Source organism: Lissotriton vulgaris, chromosome 9 (assembly GCF_964263255.1).
Source record: "Lissotriton vulgaris chromosome 9, aLisVul1.2, whole genome shotgun sequence".
NCBI lineage: Eukaryota > Metazoa > Chordata > Amphibia > Caudata > Salamandridae > Lissotriton > Lissotriton vulgaris.
The window spans coordinates 280,892,813-280,914,707 of record NC_141697.1 but is presented as its reverse complement, the minus strand read 5'-3'; the positions used below and the strand labels follow the sequence as shown (position 1 = coordinate 280,914,707).

The following is a 21,895-nucleotide window of genomic DNA, read 5'->3' as shown; positions in this document are numbered from 1 at the left end:
ATTAATACGGTAAGTACAAGTTGCAACTCACGATTGGAGGCTCCCACACGGACGGCACACTGCTGTCTATGTTAACTTAAATAAAGTTTACTTTTTAAAAAATGCATCAAGGCTATATTTAAAAGCAAAAGAGGTTCCAGGGCATCCCTTCCCTTTTGTGAATGAGTTTTCACCTCCTTTGAGGGTCCAGTATCTTTTCATTATTTTGCAACTGGACTTTTTGGTTGCAAAACATGGAACTATAGCATACTGATTCATATTTTGAAGGGGCACCTACAAATGTCTCTTTCAGATAACCAAATTGGTAATCACTTGCAACTCTATTGAAGAATCAGCAGAGGCAGGCAGGGTCGAACTGGCCTACAGGGTAATCGGGCAGTGCCTGAGGGGCAGGTTTGACAGATCAGTGTTCATGCCAGGTTTTTTTTTGCAGTGTGTGGGCCTGTTTTGTGGCCAGGTGGGTCGGTTTTCACTGATGTTTCCCTGATAGTTCGCCAAAAATGACCTGCAGCAAAAACAAGTCCATGCACTTTTCCATACTGTGCCAAACACCTGTATAGCTTATCTTTACAAGCTCAAAACTTGACTGAGTTGCTAATGTAGGCCACATTTTTAACTATCCAGTTTGTCAATGGGGGCCACTTTCATTTTGGTGCCTACTCCTACTTTTTGTCCCAGTTCAACACTGGAGGTAGGGACATCAGTAAGGACAACAGGTGTACCACCGAGAGTAGGCAGGTGTTTGTACATGGAGAACTGAGGGCAGGTGGGAGGGCAATAAGGTAAGGGGCAGCAGGGAGGGGGCAGGAGCTGACCAGTCAGGGCAGCCCAGCAGGGGCAGCACAACAAACCTCAGAGAGGATTTGGAAAGGGACAATGGCACTCAGGCGGAGAACGGAGGGAAGAGAGGGGGTCAGGTAGCTGTTCCTGCCCTCCCGTCTACTTCCCATCTGCGTGGCGCAGAGGTAGAGAGCTGACCACAGAGGGCAGAATGATATGGGTAGGGGCAGAAAAATTAACAATAGAGAGCAGGAGGGATGCATAGGCAAATGCAAAGAGAACATAGAGCAGACAGGATGGGAGCGGGCAGCAAGCTGATCAAGAGGGCAAGCTGGTAGGGGCAGCAAGTTGACAATGGAGGACAGGAAGAAGGTGGCAGGGGCACGCAGATGGCAAGCAATCGTGTAGGGGTGGGACCAGCTAGCTAACGATGGAGGGCAGGATGCTGGGGGTTGGCCTACCACCAGGGTTGCTCGTGTCAACCCTTTACTGCGCATGGCCACAGGTGATGAGCAGGTGGCGTGTTAACTGAATATGATAAACAAAAACTCCGGATATTTACTGAACAGTGCAAAAGTTAATGCAATGTTTTAGTTGGGTATGGTAATATGATCTCCCTTTCACAAAATTAAAAAATAGGAAATTCACAGAAAAAGACAACATTATAGTTAAGTGTTGAAAAGCGTTAAAAACTAACATTTCTAATCATATACCACTGAAAGTTGCTAGCTGTGGTTCAGTAAACTATTCACTATAGCTTGCACTTCCACAACTGCACTGTTTAGGTTCTCACATATTACATTACTCATGACATGCTAAATGGCATCAGTGATGGCATCAGGCACACTAGGAACATGTTCTTGAACAACCTAAAGAAAATATTTTGAAAACAGCTTAAGAACAAAGTTTGCTAACACCCAGTAGCGAATGAGTTAATAAACCCAAAGTTGGACTATGCCAAAGCTATATTGTGGGGACTACATAAAGGATTTCATAAAGGGTAGATTGTATGGTATGTTAACAAAATGGTAGGCTCCTATAAAAAGTTTAAGCTCTCTGGGACAATTCAGGATAAACGCAGCCTGGGGATGCTGCGATTTGGATATGTCTTAAAAACAATGTAAAATCAGACTGTGTAACTAAGAATGTGAATCATTGCACTGTACTATCATTGTTGATTTTACCGGGTCTGGTTTTAAACATTGATTTACCATGAAGGTGTGTTGCTTGTGCTATACATGTATTTCCTCCTTTTAATGTTTTGCGTATTTACGATCTATGAACTATCTCCATATAAAAAGATATATATATATTTTTTAAAAGGTTAGTTTTGAGACGTGGCAAATGTGCGACCATCTGGACCATCCGTTACCCTTTACTGGCAAGCCTGTTGCCAAAAATAGTTTGTTCAAACTGGCATGTCTGATATTTAAGTGCCTCACACAAAGTGCCCCAATTTAGCTACAAGAATAACTCCTATGACGCCAGCTAACACCGTTGTGCTGGTCAGTTGCCTTTGAATATCTCAAGAATGAAACAACATTGGAAAAGGTTTTGTACTTCAACAGTAAGAATGGGTTGTCTTCCAACACATAAAATCCAGCTTGCTTTGCTAAGTTTGAGGAAAACAGTCAAAATATTCTTGTTTAATCTTTAGTGGTGCTCCATGCGACTCCAGTTTATGATGCACCATATCCTATTTAGCAGGTATTTATGTTTACTTAAGTAAGGATATCTGGAAACCATTAGTAACAGTTAGTAGTAATAATAATAATTAAGTTAAACGAATAACCATGTTCCTCGTTAAGACTAGGAATTCAAGTGCTTTTGACTTTCATGCCTGTAGCTGCTATGTTCCTGGGCACTTAAGAAAAACCCTGAAGTGCATTTCAGGAAATTGGGTAGTAATGTTCCTTAAGCCGACCTTCCTGGCCTACTGGCTAATTTCATCAGGGTATAGAAAGATATGTTTAGAATGGAAAATAAGGGCTCAGTTAATGGATCCACACAGACAAGTTATGAGAGGCTCATAGCTGATCAGGTTAAACTGGGCTTCTGATTTAGTGAGTTATTCCCCATTCTTTGCAACAACAAAAATCCTGAAATAAGTATACTTCTTTAACACTGAAGTAATGTTTAATATTGAACGTTACTATTGTTTGAATTGTTTATTGCTTCCTACTTTATAAAATGACGGTGGAGACCATGCTTCAAGGTTAATTTCAAAACCCACAACCTTTAGTATTCCTTAAATAAATACAAACTCAGCTCACAAGTCTTACTGTTTTACCAAGTTCTTGATCAAAGTGAGATTCCTTACCTGATCTGCCATCTCGCTGGATGTCCACGTGGTACCATTCACCATCATTTGCCTTCTTACTGGTTGCCTTCACCTTAATCGTGCCAGATCCCATGTCAAGCAACAGGTACAGGCTTCCATCCAACAGCTCCACTGCAAAGAAGTCTACTTTGGTGTTCTTCTGGCTTCGGGCATCCTTGCGTTCTTGTGGTTTTCCATGGGTGAAAAGGATTAGTCCATTAGGTTCTGTGGTGCGGAAGTCAAAGGAGATGGAACCCATGCGTTTGGTGTTCCACTTGGGCAGGCTGATATAGGCTTCGGGGTTCTCAAAGCTAATAGGGTCCAGCGTGGCCACGTTTTCACACTTGAAGACCACATCACCATAGATCTTCATCTTTGTGTCTCCAATCCTGGCTAAACGGGACAGCTCCAAACGGATGTCGTTATTTTTATAAGAAACCTGATAGGATAAAGTTACAAAGTACACATAAGTCGCTATGAGAGAAGATGAGCATTGGATAACAGTCAATGAGACGTATATATATTATGTGGTGCAAGCTTGGTTTTAAGTTGTAACATCTCAATACACATACTGCAGACAATCCACAGTTTTGAAAATATATCTTTACGTTTTGGTTATGTTCCAATTAAAACATGACCTGCAAGCGAATTATTGCCCCTGTTCTGGGGCCATATAATGCAAGTATGCCCGGGGTAAAACAGGTGTTTGCGCCTGCTTTGCGCGCCCCCAGGGACTTTGGTATTACAGAAGGGGCTGCATACGCTTGTGCAGCCCCTTCTGTAATACCGATAGTGATGGTGTACATAAAGCGCCAGTGCTGTCTTTAGAGGGCATTCGGAATCCCTGTGCCTCTGCACCCCTGCGCCATATTACAGATGCAGGAACAGAGGCAAAGAAGCTCTCAGGGGCCACACTGGCAGTGAGACATCTAAAATGTGGCGCACTCTCCGTGCGCCACCTGAAGGCAGCCCTCTGCAGGTGCTATAGGTGGTCCTGTGGACCCCCCAGACATTCCCTTGCAGCAGGTGCAGTCAATTACAGTTCCCGCCTACAAAAGGATCTCTAATCCCCCTTCAAAGTGCAGACGGGTTGCCACCTGCACTCTGCCTCCTGTACTCACAAAACACAGAAAAAATTTAAAGCAGCCGCTCTGTTTTCCACATGAATGAGTCGCCCTGGAGGCAGTGCGAGTTTGCGACTGCCCTGGGGGCAGCGCATTCATCATAATACGGTGCATTTTCATTATTTGTGCAGGGAGCACTTTTCAAAAGGTGCGTTCAACACAAACAATTAAAATGCAAATTTTGTGTAATACGACCCCTGAATGGTAAAATAACCGGTTTCGATATTTATGTTTTTCTAGCATCTTTGAAATTCGAAAGTTCCTTTAGTAAAAACACCAAGGCGCTAGCTATTAAGGGTTTGCTTGACACTGCACCAACAACCTTTTATAATGGTGCAATGCTTTGCAACGCTTTGTGTCACACGACAAACACGTAAAACCGTACACGTCAGAAAGGAGAGTTTTGCCATTAAGGAAACCAGAAGGTTCTGCCTGTGGTTTGTATTTAAAAACGTAAGTAGTACCATAAAGAGTATTGAACGTTCAATTTACAATAATGATCGTGTAATTATCAGGGATAATTTGCAAAAGGCAGCAGATGTTAAATAGCTTGCTTATGGGAATTTGCATTGATTACAAGAGCCAATAATACTGCACCCCTCCACCAACCGGTTTGCAGTTCGAATGGCATGACTGGCTTGGGCCGTACTGCAAAATGATTTCCAAAGAAAGCAGCTTCATATTCACAAAATAAATATGAAGTTACCTAATTCGCAGCTGGACAATAGAGATGCAATCTCTTCTGATGTACTCTAATGCGACGGAAGTATTCATAATTCACCATAGTTAATTCTTAAATACACAATAAGCAAAAGGGGTGTTTCGAGTCCTTATGTTATCATTTTTGCAAAGTTGTGTGGACAACTTTGTAAAGGTCACAAAGTGTTTTACTGTGCCTCTAATGAATAGAATAAGTCTGCAAATGTTACCCTTTCAGATAACAATTCCACAAACTTACGTAAAACTTTATAAACTGTTTTGCAAAAGGTAAAATCTTTTCTATACTCATGATATTCCGTTTTTTTTGTTTTTTTTGTGGAGGGGTGCATTCTTCTTGTTTTATTACATAATGTTCACATAAGTTTCCTCGATTTTGTCACATATCTGTGTATTTAGATGCGTTGAATGTTCACCTATGTATGCAATTGTGCTATTTGTAATATTCTTTATTTTGTTCCTTCAATTTTTATTATCATTGCATATACTTTTAAGTGTCATCTGCAGTTTATGTTTGTATAACTGTATTTGATTGAAAATCCTTATTTGTAAAATATTTGAAAATTTTAATTGCAAGAAAATAAAATTATTTAGATTGAAAATTACATTATCTCACAAGGTGGAAAATATCTTTGCTCGGCTAATTATGAAGATACACTTTGCAACTTCTACAGTTGTCGAAAAAAGTACACTTGTGAAATAGAAACTTCACATACTTCTAAACCCATCCCTTGCCTACCTACATCCTCCTACTATTAAAAAGGGATGAGGAACCAGGAATCAAACTTCCTTCCAAGGATGGGGAATTAACTGGCATTAAGTTGGGCGATGGTAACCTGTTACTTAAAGTACTTATAATGACAGAAGTGTGATATAAAGTGCTGTATAAAAAGTAGATATTATTATTAATGATAGAGCCATTTGATCCATGAATTATAAAATTAGCTTCTGTTCATTTTTTTGAAGAAGACCTAAAACAAATTTAGTCTGAAAGGGTAGACATTCCGCAGTTTTGGAAGTCTTAAAGTGTCAACGGCTGCAAAATGCTTGTAAGCAAAACATTCTGGACACAAAACGTAATCGATATTGGTGGACTCACACGGTGACCTGAGTCTAACTGATGGGTGAAGATGAAGTGACTGTCCATGCTATGGCCATGCCCTTTTCGCCCGTATCCTGCCGTGACTGAGGGAAACTCTACAGAAGATCAGTCCCCAGGATCACAAATGGGACAGACACTTGGACTGTGATGTGGAATGTGCCCAATGGTGAAGGTCAGAGCTGAAGATTCTGGAGAACCCATCAGTACAGTGCAGTGGTCACGAAACGGTACAGCCTTGACAACATGCAACGCATCTTGCTGCCTGCTCTCACGCCTGTCCTCCCTGGGGCAGAATACAGGGTTGGCTACTCCATTTGAGCGGAGGAGCGTTGCTCCACCTGCTGCGGGCACAGCAGGCACAAACGAATAAGTAAAATGGCATGTCAATGCCATGTTACTTTACTGCCGCAGTGCGAGGACAGGGGGCGGGGCTGAATCCTGCAATTGCAGGATACAGCTGCCCCGGCAGTGTGCATATTGGGTTGGTCGGCTCTTTTGCTATGGCCAGTCCGACATGCTGAGTGCACACCCAGCAATCCCCTGGCTGTGAAACAGCTGGGGTATTGCTGGCACAGGCACCCAGCCTCAAAATAGGAGCTGGGTTAGCCTGATCCCACCAATCCTGGAGCTGCTCTCAGTATGACAGCAGCTCCAGGATTGGCCGTATCGGTGTCCACTGAGCAGAAAGGAAGTCCTTCCCTTTCCTTCTCGACATGGACGCCAATCGTGAGAGAGGTGCGCACCGGAGGAGTATATGGTGAGTTTGGTGCCGTAGCACTCCACTATATATTTATACTTCTAGACACCACTGGTAGTATATTGGAGGAGATAAACTGAGTAACGTGGCCCACAACACGCTTTATGCAAGGTGGTGCCAAATTTACCTCAGATTAAATGCGTTGTATCCATACAGTAAACTCACCTGATCTTTGGGGACTTTCATGACCATACCTGTTGGCATGGGTCATCTCCAGGAGGTGGTGTCACAGATTGGAGAAAGCACCTCATGTCCTGGCCATGTTTGTGGAGTTGAGACAATGCTTTGTCCCTTGCATCCCCATATATCATGGGTAGTGCTCACTCTCTCCCACTTATGGGAGCCTGTAATAGAGAGTTTTTTTTATCTTTTACTGCATGATATGTTAAGCTGAGTAATTGATGCTTGTTTCGCTATTTTTGTGCACATACATTGTTCATTTTCACTTCTCCTGTTAAGCTGTGGGTGGATAGGTGGATGGAGTCTGGGTATTTTGCCATTTTAAGTTCGCTGGACATTTTATTTTTGCACTGACTGGGTACATATCTGGGTTCTTGAACTCTTTTTTATTGTTACTCTATCTCGATTGACCATCTTCCCAACTTTAATATCCACTGCCACTCATGCCACTGCCTCAAACATCAGGGTTTCACATTAGGTTTAAACCTTACCCAGGTCCCAGAGTGCCTCCCTGCACTTTTCCCTCCACATCATTGGGGTGATTGGCTGTTTTACACTGCTCCTATACACTTTAAGGACTTCCATTTTTACCTGTGACACCATAAGGCCAACTGTTTGACTGTTCACCATGCTTTACTCTTAACCCTTTCGATACTCATGACGGATCGGTTCCATCATGAGCATCGGTTGGGCTGTGCTCATGACAGAACCGTTCCGTCATGGCCACACCCATTAACATTAACATAAAAATTTCCTGTCAGTACCTAGGTTCAGGCTTAGCACGAGAGGTGGTAAATCCCTCCCAGTACTCGGAGCAAAAGCCTGGAACACTCTTCCACCCTCTCTACGTGCCCTAGACAACGAAAAAGAATTCAGAAAGGGACTGAAAACCTGGGTTTTCAAGCTACAGGACACCTGTGTTAGAGCCCTAGTGTAACAGCTGGGTGAGCTTCCATCTACGCCCAACCTGTTTCCTACATCTCTGGATCAGTATCTAGCGCCTTGATGCTCCTTGGAGTGGCTGCTGCGCGGTACAAATGCTCTTTTACATTACATTACATTACATTACATTACATTACATTGGGCCCCAGCACCGGCGGTAAATCGGGGCAAAACGGATGAGGTTAAATCCCTTAACGAGATCTCATTGAACATCAGTGGGGTTACCAATACATTAACCCCTTCGACGCTGATGAAGTACACCTCTCGTACTCTCATGACGAGCTCAGCTCGTCATGAACCGCGGGATTTTCGAATCTTCAGCGCACAGTGGGAAAATGCGCCGCACCGATGGTGTTAAGAGAAAGAAAATACTATCATAACTTTCCTTGTTACACAGGACACATGAGAAAGTCTTCCTTTTTGCCCTGATCACCCCAAGTCTTTGGTTTATATTGGTGGTAACTGGCTCTGACTGTGCCCTGGCCTCTGCTTACCAGACCCAGCGTGAGCGCTTTGAATATAAGGTATATGGTAATTAGATCTAATTACAATTGGTACAGACAGCCTAGCAGTAAGTCCCTATATCATAGTGCATGTAGGTTTAGAGGCCCATTAGATTAAATGCAGTTTGCACTGCTGTGTTGCCTGCTGTCACTTTAAAGACATCTCTGCTTTTCAGGCTGCCTGTACAATAAATTTACATACAAATTCGAGTTTGGAATTAAAGGTATTTCCAAAGCCTCAAACTCCCATATGTTTACATATGTCACCCCTTAGTTCTCCCTTAGGTGTCCCATGGGTAGGGTGTCTTGTAACTATAAGTAGGGACATTATTAAAAAAAAATCGTTTTGTAAGCCCTGGTGATGGAAAAACTGCCAATTTTGTTTTTCCCCATTGTAGAAAATTAGCTCTATAGGATAACATGGGAATATTTTATTTAAGTATAAATATCGATAGGAGTGAGCTAGAAAGAGTGTTCAAAGACTCAAAATGATAGTTATGATAAGTCCAACAGCTTCTCACTGTTTGATGTATAACTATTACAGAAAAGAAGTTCTAGAATCCTCTTTTCTCTCGGCCAAAATCCAACCTTTCATCTGCCCTCTCTCGACTGGCCAGCCTCTGCCAGGCTGAGGCAAGCTGTCTTAATGAAGTGTGAAGTGGCCTGCAACAGAGAAAAAAGATTTCCTGTGGGTGGAGAACTGCAGCTGCAGATGCAAAAGACAGGATGGAGGTGGAGTGGCCAAACGGGTCTTCAAAGGGAGAATGACACTTCAGGCCAGCACATCCTGCACCCCCACTTTCTGCACCCCCAGCCACACATGAGTGCCTGTAATTTGCTTAGTGCAGGGGCTGGAAGGGGAGTGTTAGAGAATCTTCACCAAGCCACACCAGTGGGTTGACTTAGTCCACGGGTACTCATAGTACGGCCCGCGGACCGCCTTCCGTGGCGGCCCGCGGACCTTGCAGACATTGTACCAGAGTTTTTTTTGTTTTTTTTTAAAGATGTCTGCAGCCAGAGCGCGACTCAGACTCTGCTGCTCTGTGGGGGCCGGGTGATTCCCGCCATAATCAGAGTGGGGCTGCAGGGGCGCTGAGAGGTGAACACAGCCTCATTAACATGCCAATGGTCTTTTAAAAGACCTGTGAAGAGCTTGGGTGCGGCTGTGTTTGTGCACCTGGAAGCTGTCACAGCCCGGGCACACACAGGCAGGGTGAGGAGGGAGAGCGAGGGAGGGAGGGAGAGCAAGCGAGGGAGAGTGAGGGAGGGAGAAGGAGGGAGGGAGGGAGAGCGAGCGAGGGAGGGAGGGAGAGCGAGGGAGGGAGAGGGCGGGAGGGAGAGCGAGGGAGAAAGAGTGAGGGAGGGAGGGAGAGTGAGGGAGGGAGAGCAAGCAAGGGAGAGGGAGGGAGAGCAAGCGAGGGGGAGGGAGGGAAGAAGAGGGAGCATGAGGGAGGGAGGGAGAGCAAGCGAGGGAGAGCGAGGGAGAGGGAGGGAGACCTAGGGAGGGAGAGCGATGGATGGAGAGCAAGGGAGGGAGAGCAAGGAAGGGAGAGCGAGGGAAGGAGATCTTGCAAGGGAGAGCTAGAGAGAGGGAGGGAGAGCGAGGGAGGGAGAGCGAGGGAGGGAGAGCAAGCGAGGGAGGGAGGGGGAGCAAGCGAGGGAGGGAGGGAGAACAAGCGAGGGAGCGAAGGAGAGCGAGAGAGGGAGGGGGAGCAAGAGGGAGAGCAAGGGAAGGAGGGAGAGCGAGGAAGGGAGAGAGAGCAAGCGAGGGAGAGCAAGAGAGAGGGAGGGAGAGCGAGAGAGAGGGAGGGAGAGGAAGGGAGGGAGGGAGAGCGAGGGAGGGAGAGCAAGGGAGGGAGAGCAAGGAAGGGAGAGCGAGGGAAGGAGATCTTGCAAGGGAGAGCAAGAGAGAGGGAGGGAGAGCGAGGGAGGGAGAGCGAGGGAGGGAGAGCAAGCGAGGGAGCGAGGGAGAGCGAGAGAGAGGGAGGGAGAGTGAGAGAAGGGAGGGAGAGCGATGGAGGGAGGGAGAGTGAGGGAGGGGGGAGAGTGAGGGAGGGAGAGCTAGGGAGGGAAGGAGAGCAAGGGAGGGAGGGAGAGCAAGGGAGGGAGGGAGAGCGAGGGAGGGAGAGCAAGCGAGGGAGCGAGGGAGAGCGAGAGAGTGGGAGGGAGAGTGAGAGAAGGGAGGGAGAGCGATGGAGGGAGGGAGAGTGAGGGAGGGGGGGAGAGTGAGGGAGGGAGAGCTAGGGAGGGAAGGAGAGCGAGGGAGGGAGAGTGAGGGAGGGAGAGCGAGGGAGGGAGAAAGACAGAAGGAAAGAGAGGGAGAAGGAGAGAGAGGGAGACCTCAGAGAGAGGGAGACATCAGAGTGAGAGGGAGGGAACGAGAGAGAGGGAGACCTCAGAGTGAGGAAGAGGGAAGGAGAGAGAGGGAGAACTTAGAGTGAGGAAGACCTCAGGAGAGAGAGGAAGACCTCAGAGTGAGGGAGACCTCAAAGTGAGGGAGACCTCAGAGTGAGGGAAACCTCAAAGTGAGGGAGAGGAAAGGAGAGAGAGGGAGGCAGAGGGAAGGAGAAAGAGGGAGACAGGGGGAAGGAGGGAGGGGGAAGGAGGGAGAAGGAAGGAGGGAGAGGGAAGGAGAGAGAGGAAAATAAGAGGGAGAGGGAAATAGAGTGAGGGAGAGGGAAATCGAGTGAGGGAGATGGAAATAGAGTGAGGGAGAGGGAAATAGAGTAAGGGAGAAGGAAACAGAGAGAGAGGGAGACAGAGAGTGAGAGAGAGTGAGATAGTCTGAGTGAATGAGACAGAGGGAGAGATGGAGAGAGGGAGAGAGACAGTCAGAGTGAATGAGACAGAGGGAGAGATGGAGAGAGAGAGAGAAAGAGAGAGAGAAAGAGAGAGATAGAAAGAGAGAGAGAAAGAGAGAAAGAAAGAGAGAGAGAGAGAAAGAGAGAGAGGGAAAAAGAGACAGACAAAGAGAGAAAGAGAGAGAGAGAAAGAGAGACAGAGAAAGAGAGAGATACAAAGAGAGAGAGAAAGAGAAAGAGAGAGAGAGAAAGAGAAAGAGAAAGAGAAAGAGAGAGAGAGAAAGAGAGAGATGTGTGTATGCCGGGTCTGGTGGCTCAGTGGATGAAGGCGTCCGCTGCAGGGACCTGTGATCAACCTCATGGTCACAGGTTTTTTTTACTCTAGCCCTGCCCCCTTCCCCACTGACCCCGCCCCCACCGGTGCGGCCCTCGGACTTAAACCACACTGTAAATTTGACCCCCGAGAGAAAGTTTGTGAGTACCCATGACTTAGTCTGATCTAACCCTGCAGTAGAGAATTTCTCCATTTTGGATTTTGGAAGAATAGTGCTTTCTGGGACAAGAATATGCCACACTTTGGAGGCAGTGGTTATACCTGAGATAGCACCCAGCCTCCCATTAGTCAGGGTGCCCCCCTGCTTGATGCCCATGATAACTGAATAAATATGGGAGAGCTTCCAAGCTACTAGGATCTACTGCTTGAAACAAAATATGAGAAGAAGTACTGCCCTGCTGGAACCCTGATCTGCACCCAAAGGACTGCACTCTGGAGGGTTGCACCAGCTGCACAATCTGGTACTACACCCTAACGGACTTTGCTTGGTTTCACAAGTAGTAAGGAGTGGACTCTCGGTAAGCTACAAGCTACCAGAGCCCACCTGCATCATCTTCACTAAGACGTCCCCATCCTGGAGTGAGTCTAGTGGACTTTTAAGGATTTGGCAAAGTGCATTGTGGGAATTGTAGTCCCAACATTCAAAGGACCATCTCAGAGCTTCTAGGCCCTTGGATCGGTGTTTTGGACACTTTGAACCCACAGGAGGAACTTCAGGAAGACGATCCAGAGGTTTGGAGAAACTATTAGAAAAAAAATCCATACGGTGACTGGAACCCAGTCTAGATTTCACGTTCCTCCCACTGAAAGCTCCGGAGCTCCAACCTTCGACGAGACTTCCAGGAGTGGAGTGGGACCTCCTGTGAACCCGGCTTGAAGATGAGCCTCGCTCGACCACGAGAGAAAATCCTTCAGAAAAGTTTTGAAGGAAACATTTTGACCAAGGACTCCCTCTTAGTATATTCAATAAGGGCTTCATTGTTAGTAAATTCAACCAGGGCTTCAACGGGGTCAGCCTCAAACTTTGTCTTTGTCCCGGTCAAGCACCACCAGATGTCCCAAATTAGTGCTATTTGAGTACTAGAAAGTTTTTATTCTTTAAAAATTCATCTCTCCGGTTCCCTACAGTGGATTGTTGTCATTTTGATGTCTATTTGTTCTTAAAAATATAACCTACTTTATAAGTTGGTGTTGAATTTTTACTGTGTATTTAGTTTTTCTTATTTCATGTATTTGTGTTTTTAAGTGCTTTACATACCTATCTCCTAAGTTAAGCCTGCCTAATCGTAGCCTGTTGCCATGGGTTGAGAAAGGGAATAATTTATTGAGACCTTGACTGAACCTTTAATTGTTTTTGTGAACTTATTATTAGTGGTAGGTCCCTACTTATCAGTACTAATGAACTATTTTCCTACAACACAGTTATCACCAGTGGAAGCTGCAAACTTGAAGAGGAATTGGATGGGCAGAGTGGCACATGCCTGTAACACCTCGGGTTCAGTGCAAGCTGTATCCAGCACTTACACTTATAAGAGGGTTGTGAAGGCCAGTCTTTACCGGAAATCACTGGCAGTTGCAGTCCTGAAGACAGGGGGTCATATCTACAACAAACATGGCAAAGTGTGCGTTAGCTCCAAAATAGCTAAAGCCACACTCTAGAAACGCAGGGATGCAACGTATTTACAATAATATGGTGCACCCCTGCATTTCTCCCTACGCTGGTGCTAAAATCAGCTGCCTAATGTCAACGTAGGCACCCTTGCACCATAGTGCAAGGGGGTCTGTGTTGACATAATGATTGTTTATGTGCAGAAAGGTTTCCCTTCCTGCACATAAACAATCAATCATGGAGTATTGCTGTTTCTATGTGTGCTGCAGAATGAAGCACACCTAGAAACAGCACACACAAAGATAATTTAAAAATGTCTCCTCATTTCGCCATGTTAAGACCAGATCTTCCATGGTCTTAATTTTGGCACTGCCCCATATTTACGCCACCCTTGTAATTATGGGGCAGCATCAAAATTAATGGGTGTTGTGGCGGAATGCCTACCGCAACACCGGTTTCCCACCCTTTTTGTGCTAAGTATAGTGTCAACGGGGGCCTTATTTACACAGTGATGTAAAGCTTAACGCTGCCTTGTAAATAAGGCGAAGCCCCCATCGCCACAGGAACGTCTTTAAAAGTGACATTCCTGTGGTGACAGGGGCTTGTAAATATGCCCCATGGTTTGATGTTGAGGGACATGTTGAGTTCTCAAAAACCTTCAGTCCAGTGGTCTATGTTTATTGAGGGCTCTGTATATGGCCTCAATGGCAATAGGTAATCTAGATTGTCTAAGATATTCCCTGAGTTTGGTACAATGAAGAGAGTTGGGGAGAGGACTGGACTATAACAGTGAACCCAGTCCATAGCAGAGCGAGCAGGGCTGACAAGAGCAACTTCTAGAATAGGGCTCTGCTCCTGGACTGCATGTCTAACCATGCTTTGGTTTGTATCGGGAGGCTCATACACCCTATGGAAAGGGTCTACTGTTTTCTGTGTGTATGGTGCATGCATCTCATTGATTTTTCTTTTACCATACACTCTGCTCTTTGGCTAATTGTGCCTTGCACTATCCTGGAGGGCATTGTTGCAACATTCCACCAGGCTAAATTTGACCCAAGTTCTATGTGACGCATTAAAGAAGCACTGGATATCTGGCCCAGAATTCAACTGCGCAACAATATCCTTGATCCTGAAGACTGGCAATAATTCCTTCAGTTGTACATTAGTTACAGCTTTATCGCCCGTCTTAATTGGACATGAAAAGTCTGACCAAGCTACTGACTAACAGACTTGGGCCCCTGATTTCCAACCATATACATCCATACAAATCAGGCTTTGCACCCAGCTGGACCTAAGGAAAAACAATGAGGACCCTATTACACTAACTTTGCCAGGTCTGTAATGACCAAGATAAAAAGGGGAAAAAGAAACAATTGATGGATGGAATGCTGGACAATTCAAGCATTCACCCCCAGTCACAAGGATCTGAGTTAAATCCATCATTATTTTGCTCACCACACCACCCCAGTTTGAACCCAGCCATATGCACATCAGTATTGACCTTGTTCCTTGTGGGAACAGTCCAGCCCGAACTGCAAAGCCTGGTCCTCCATGGACCGGAAACAAGCATCCTGGGACTGGTTTCAGGGCATCACCCTTCATCAGCCAGGCTGGCTTGAATCCAGTGGTGTAGCGAGCACGGGTCCCACGTCTGGGCATACCCTTCCACTTAGGGCGACATATGCAAAAGAAACAATTGATGGGCAGAATGCTGGACAATGCAAGCATTCACCCCCAGGGACAAGGATCTGGGTTAAATCCATCATTCCTTTGCTCACCACACCACCCCAGTTTGGGCCCAGCCATATGCAAATCAGTCTTCACCCTGTTCCTTGTGGGAACAGTCCAGCACGAACTGCCAAGCTGATGAAGGATGATGCCTTGAAACCAGTCCTAGAATGCTTGTTTACGGTCCATCTTAGTAATTAGGACTGGCAAGCACGGTAAGTGATAAAATCCAGCCACTGAATACACCAATGCCATTACATAATGGTTGAGGCTTTAGTGATCACTGTGGGGGCACACTATGAAGTATTGAGAAAAATACTGCTCCACAGTAAAATTACATCTTTGCTATGTACTCCCTTTGATCCTCAAATTGATTCTTTTGAAATCAAGTCGGTGATGAATTAATGCATCTGTTGTACAGCAAGGTAGAGACACAAGTTTACAAAGTTTCATGTGACAGCTTCATCTTCAGACCCAAGACTTTCATATAGTGGAACTTATTATTTAGCTCACCAAATAACTTGAATGAATGAATACGCACTTATATAGCACATGGCTACTCATAGAGCATCCCAGCGCATCCTGTCACCACACTCATTCAACAGTAATCAAGCAAAAAGAAAGGTCTTCAGCTGTTTCCTAAACCTAATATGATCACCTTCCAGGCGAATTGGATCAGGAAGCTGATTCCAAAGCCTGGCTGTGTTGTAGGAGAACAGCCGTCCTCCGGTCCGAGACCGTTTAACCTTTGGAACTGACAGCAGTCATTTATTGCTAGATCTCAAAGTCCTCTTTGTGTCATATAGCTGGACCAAGGACTGCAACAAAGCTGGCCATTTACCCAAGATACACTTATGGACGATACACAGTGCTTTGAACCTAACCCTATCCACAACGGGCAGCCAATGAAGGTGTCTGAGGGCTAGTTTAACTGACTTATGCCTAGGGATACCCGTCAAAAGACGAGCCGCACAATTCTATGCTATCTGCCATTTCCCGATAGTTCCCAGTGGCGCACCCAGGTAGACTACATTTGCGTAGTCCAACCGTGAAAGAACCAGGGATTGAACCACCATGCGCCTGGCTTCCGATGGCAGAAGGGGAAGAATCTTCAGCATTGTCCTGATCAGGCCATAACAATTATCGGCCACCTTACTTGCCTGAACTTTGAGATTCAATTTACAGTCCAACCAGACCCCAAGACTCTTAATTTGTGTCTCAGGGACAGGAGGAGCACCGAGGCCGGCAGGCCGCAAAGAATCCAGATTGTGGGGTGCAGCATGACCAAGAATCATTATCTCTGTCTTTGTACCATTTATTTTAAGAAAGGACAGATCCATCCACTCAGCGACCTTCACAAGGCAGCCCTCCAAATCTGAGTTTGAAATATCTTGCCGGTTAAGGCACACCACTAATTGAGTGTCATCCGCGTATGTGACAGTGTGAATCCCCCAGGGAAGTACCACCTCAGCCAATGGCCTGATGTAGATATTACATAAGGTGGGACTCAACGAAGAGCCCTGAGGGAGGCCACATTGCAACGGCCTCTGCTCAGAAAGAACCCCCTCCTCAAAGACCACAAAGGACCTGTCCGAAAGAAATGACCATAACCATTCAAGGACAGTACCTCCCACACCCACCTCCCTAAGTCTTTGAATCATTATATGATGATTCACGGTATCGAAGGCTGCGCTGAGATCTAAAAAAATAATTGCAGCGCCGCCTCCGGTATCCAGGATCTTCCTAGACTCTTCAAGCACCGAACAATAAACATGGATGCTAGAGTGCGGGAAAAGACACAAAGCTGTCTTTCACCCCTTAATTTATATCCTCTGGCCACGCCCATTCAGAGGGTGTGGTGTGGCACCTCCAGTTCGGGGGGTCGGGTATAGTGGCCTGGTGGCTCACTAGACCCATTCCCCACTTTATTCTGAGTCCCAGGACTGTGTCCAGCACACAAAATCTTTTGGTTTCTTGCTAGGTTGAGACAACTGTTCTGGGGGTCTGTTGTTCGATTGCACACCGGTCGTGGTCTGAAGACTGGTCATTTCCCTGTTAGTTGTGTGGCTTGTCCTCTGCCGTTATGCCTTCTTCCTCTTGGTCACCTCCTGCATCCTCCTCACTCCAGTCTGGGGTGTCTACCTACTTAAATCAGGATACGTTCCTAGTCACCGTTTCCACACCATAACAGGAGGATAGCATTGTGCCCTCCACAGTTGTTATCTCCCAAGCTTCAGGTACATCTGGTCAGACATCCTTTAGGAGAAACATGATCTCTGGGTACCAGGCAGGGATGGCTCACTCTTCTCTTAATGCTTCCCCTAGTGTTGATCTTCGCCTGTCTGTTTTGGATATCCTCTGGGTCACACTTAGGCGGGGACAACTCATGGTGTCCCGGGATCGTATCCCAATAGTATCCTTAATAGGCCTGAGCAGTAAATTCCATTCCGCTCGCAGAATTTGCGGAATTTGGGTAATTTTGCGTTCCGCTGAGAATGAGAGATTGGCCAAAATTCTGCGTTCCGTGACTTCGAAAATGTTTTCCTTGTTCGTGTTCTCCAAATGCAGGTTTGTGAAATATTTCCCCCCCCCCCCCGAGCACGCAAGCAGAGATTGCGAACAGTAACAAAGCTCTACGCCGGAACCACAGCCAAGCTACAAAAAAGATTCAAACGCATCCAGAACGCCTCCGCCCGACTCATCCTGGACATCCCCCGACGCAGCCACATCTCCGGCCACCTGAAGGACCTGAACTGGCTCCCCGTCAGCAAGAGGATCACGTTCAGGCTCCTCACCCACGCACACAAATCTCTGCACGACCTGGGCCCCAAGTACCTCAACGACCGCCTGACCTTCTACACGCCCACCCGCCAGCTACGTTCGACAAGCCTCGCCCTCGCCGCCGTACCACGCATCCGAAGAGCCACCGCTAGTGGCAGATCCTTCTCCTACCTGGTGGCCAAGACATGGAACTCCCTCCCCATCCATCTTCGGCTGACCCAGGACCATCTTGCCTTCAGGAGACAACTCAAGACCTGGCTGTTCGAGCAATAGCGGACCCCTTCCCCCAAGCGCCTTGAGACCCTGCCGGGTGAGTAATGCGCTATACAAGTGTTATGATTGATTGATTGTTGATTGAACGAGCAATTTGGCTTGTTCGGGGAGATTTTGTACCGTTTTGCAGAGATTTGCGTAACGCGATTACACAAATTCAGCCCACCCCTAGTCCTTTTAACATGAGAGACCATGGGGGCACTGGATCATGCAATGTGGGGTGCCTCTGTAATCCCGCATGAACCAGTGTAGACTAGTTTCACGGTTCACTCCATTATGCTCAGCAATTCTCAGACCTTGTTTGATGTTCGCATCAAGCGCTCGACATTGCCGTTGGCATGCAGCCACTGCGGTGTGATCCTTCGATGTTGTATACCAAGGAGTAGTAGGAAAGCCTGTAATTTGAGACATTGAGATGGCTGATCATTACCTGTTCTGATCCCTTCTGGGAGTTCGAACACGGCAACAAACTTCTCCACTGCTGGGGCAACATTTGAGAATGCTGTTGAATCAATCAGTTCCACTATGAGGTATTAGGAATGGCTGTCCACTAGCACCATGGTGGTTCTCCTATCTGGAAAGCAGCCAAAAACAAGGCTGAACTTCCAAGGGGCATGGCATGGTTCTTCCGTAATTATCGGTGCTTGGGCTGCTGGTGCCGTGGCACGCTTCACACTGCTGTACGAGGTCATCCACTGAGGCTTTGAATACCGGGAACCACACCTTCACTCATTGCCAGTTCTTGATCTAGACAGTCCCTTGGTGCCCTCAATGAGCAAGCCCAGCCACCCGCCATGTCATACTTATGGGAATGATTATGCGGAGGCCCCTTATCATGTAACCGTCATGAGTAGAGCAGGGCCACCCTCCTGCAGGAATGTGTTCTAGGTCCCCTTTTGTGATGTTGCTGTTAGAAAATCGGGTTTCTGGTTGATACAGGTATGCACCCAGTCCGACCAGGAATCACACTGCTAGTCATGGTAAATGTAGTACACACTAAATGTGTACCTGTGGTCACCCTCTGGTAGCTTGACACAGAACAGTCAGGCTAAACTAGAGAGGCAATGTGTAAAGTATTTGTGCACACATACAGATTAACACAGTGAAAATGCCATAAAAGTACTCCACACCACATTAGAACAATAACCAATATTTACCTGAGTAAAACAAGACTAAAACGATGAAATTCCAATATACAGAGCTCAAGATATGAATTTTGTAATATTAACGAAAAATGCAGTACTTAAAAGTCAGTAGCTCCAACTGGGGCTATCTGGTCGCGCTGGACCCGCAAATTCAAAAATTCAGGCCGACCACAATGGAGTGCGGGCCAGATTCAGGAGTGAAGCAGAGCCGCTGACAGTACCTTACATGCATCGAAGATATGCCCACCGAGCTAGCATTCACAATGAGCTCCATCCTTTTCTTTGAGTCAAAAGAGGCCATCATTGTTTTGCTGAGGAGCGCCACCTTGACACGTTGGAGAACTTTCGATTCCATGGGGCCCCAGACCCACCTTGCGTTGGGCTTTGTTAATGCCCTGAGGGATTCTGCGATGGTCGCCCGGTTGGGGATGAACTGGCTGCAATATGTAGCCGTCCTCAAAAAGCTGTGAAGTGCAGTGGCATTGCATAGCGTGGGGGCCTGTAGGATCACTTGCAACTTCCTTGGGCTGGGCTGGGCTGACCTGGATGCCATTCTGGGTGAAAATGTAGTCGAAGAACTCATTGCTCATCTAAAAAAGGGGCATTTCTCATGATGGAGAGTGAGGCTGTAATCATTCAATTGCTTCGGCGTGGCTCTTAGTGTCAATGATGTTTCTCAGCTGTAGCGGAGTGTATTAGAATGTCATTGCTGACATTCATTACCCCTTGCAGACCAGAGAACACCTCCCTGATGGCATTTTGGAATGCCTCAGCTGCAGATAATATTCCAAAGATCAGGTGCTTGTATCTCTGTAGGCCAAGTTGTGTGGAGAATCCAGTTGTAGATGGTGGTATCCGGCATTGAGCTTTGAAAATCACCGGGCCCCATTGTGGTCCATGGCGATGTCGTCCATCGTAGGTGTGATGTGTCTTTCCTGTTTGATGACTTTATTTGGAAGGCACATATCTATGCACAGTAGTATTTTTCCTAGCTGCTTGGGTTTTCCTGAAATAACCTTTGGGGACATCTATTGCAAGACTTTCCATAGATTGGAGAGGTAAAAACAGATCAATGAAGTTATGTCCAAGCTCAAGACTTGCCGGAGCAGAAAATATCTTACAGAAACTGTAGTCCAGCATAGTAGCTGTTCCAGGGCAGGTTTTCATGTGAAGCACCATCTATGCTAAAATGCAATCCATTAAGGTTCATTGTACGGAAATGTATGTCGCATCGAAATCCTGCAAGGATTAGGCCCTCTTTGATTTACATAGGACACACTTCCTCGCTCATTCAAAATGAGTTCCAGCACGGAAAGAAGTCTTGGGCCATTACTTCTTTCACAATAAGTACAGTATTTTTCCTAAGCATCCTCATGTTTCATGATCCTTTCATTGGATTAGCCTGGTAGAGTAGTTTTATGAACCTGCAGCCCCTTAAGATTAAGAATTGATAAACCTCTTTCTTTAGAGCAGCTCTAGCTTTTTGGATGTTTCACAGTCTCAGTATTGTTACTTAAATGCAAGTCGCAGATTAATAATATTCCCTCAGAAGTGTATTACAGTGCAGAGTTTGCAAGGATTGCTTCATTTCTAAGAGTGTAAAAAGTTTACATTTGAACTGTTACAGTAAATAGCAAGATGTGTCTTTTAATTACATGTGACATCAAACATCTAGGCAGAAACTTTCTAAACATTGGGAATATACTGATTGAAACGACTTCTGAGTCTTCTTGTGTGAATTGTTACTACTGCTTCTGTCTCTGAAGGTTTATCAAAGGCCGTGGAGTGCATACATTTTATGCTGCGATGTATATAGTCCTCCCCAAAGCCTTGGGATGGTTCATCTGCCTTATTAAAATGTGACCAATGGCTGCATCCCTAGAGAGAACTCAGTGACCAATCGAGTGCCTTTTATTATGTAATCAGTAAAACATCCGAATAGTTTCGGGTGCACATTATGTTCATTTTGCTGACTTTCACACACTGTCTGTTCCATTGTAATTTGACCTCTGCTGCAAGCCTCTTATATGTGCATAACACCTCTGCTCCCGACATATATTTATAGAATCTAGGCTCCTGGCCTCGGATATACGTTGAGAGAGACTCTGCTGCCTGCCTCTGTTATATGCTTATAAACACCCAATTATGTTTTATCGACCGCTGTTTTATGTTTTAGGACATCTGTTGCATGCTTCCGTTATGTGTGCAGAATATCTTCTGCCTGCCTGTTGTATGTTTTTGAGCCTCTGCTGCCTGTCTCTGTTATTTGTGTGCATTACCTCTTCTGCCTACTTATTATATTTTAGAGTCTCTGCGACCTGCGTCTATCACATGCATGCTTAACATATACTGCCTACCTATGGTATATGGTACAGTGTCTCCATTGCTCTCCTCTTTTATTTGTGTACAGGAACTCTAATGCGTGCCTCTGTTATATATTTATGGATCTGTTGCTGCCTGCTTGTATTTATTATATGTGTGCATAACTTCTATTGCCTGCCTCTCTCACACGTTTATAGCTTCTCTGCTATTGCCTCTGTTTTTAGATCCGCTTGGAGGCAGCTTTTGTTGTCTAGCAAGGCTCGTGTTTAAACAAAAAAAAAAAAATAATCCTAGTTAAAATCCATGTATATATAGGTTATTGGTCAGCTCTATCGTATAGCATCTGTTACCACGCATGCAAAAACCACGAATGGCTTAACAACGCAGTCAGTACCACGACTGTCGTTATGACGAGTTCCATTGCAACGACTTGCTTTAGGCAACGCTGGACTTTGGAATAGTTTAAACGACTATTCT

The 21,895-nt window shown here is 45.9% G+C and overlaps 1 protein-coding gene across 23 annotated transcripts in view; it reads right to left on the bottom strand.

Annotated features, from left to right (window-relative positions):
- The window catches only part of NRXN3 (neurexin 3), a 2,233,908-nt gene that overhangs the window by 1,510,630 nt on the left and 701,383 nt on the right, over positions 1-21,895 (bottom strand). For all 23 annotated transcript variants that reach the window (XR_015299916.1, XR_015299918.1, XR_015299917.1 and 20 more), the window contains one exon: positions 3,101-3,539. Coding sequence is in view for 18 of the 23 variants with exons in the window: in XM_086937585.1 (XP_086793711.1) it covers positions 3,101-3,539 (439 nt within the window). In the remaining 5 variants the exon portion in view is untranslated. The remainder of the gene's footprint in view (positions 1-3,100; positions 3,540-21,895) is intronic.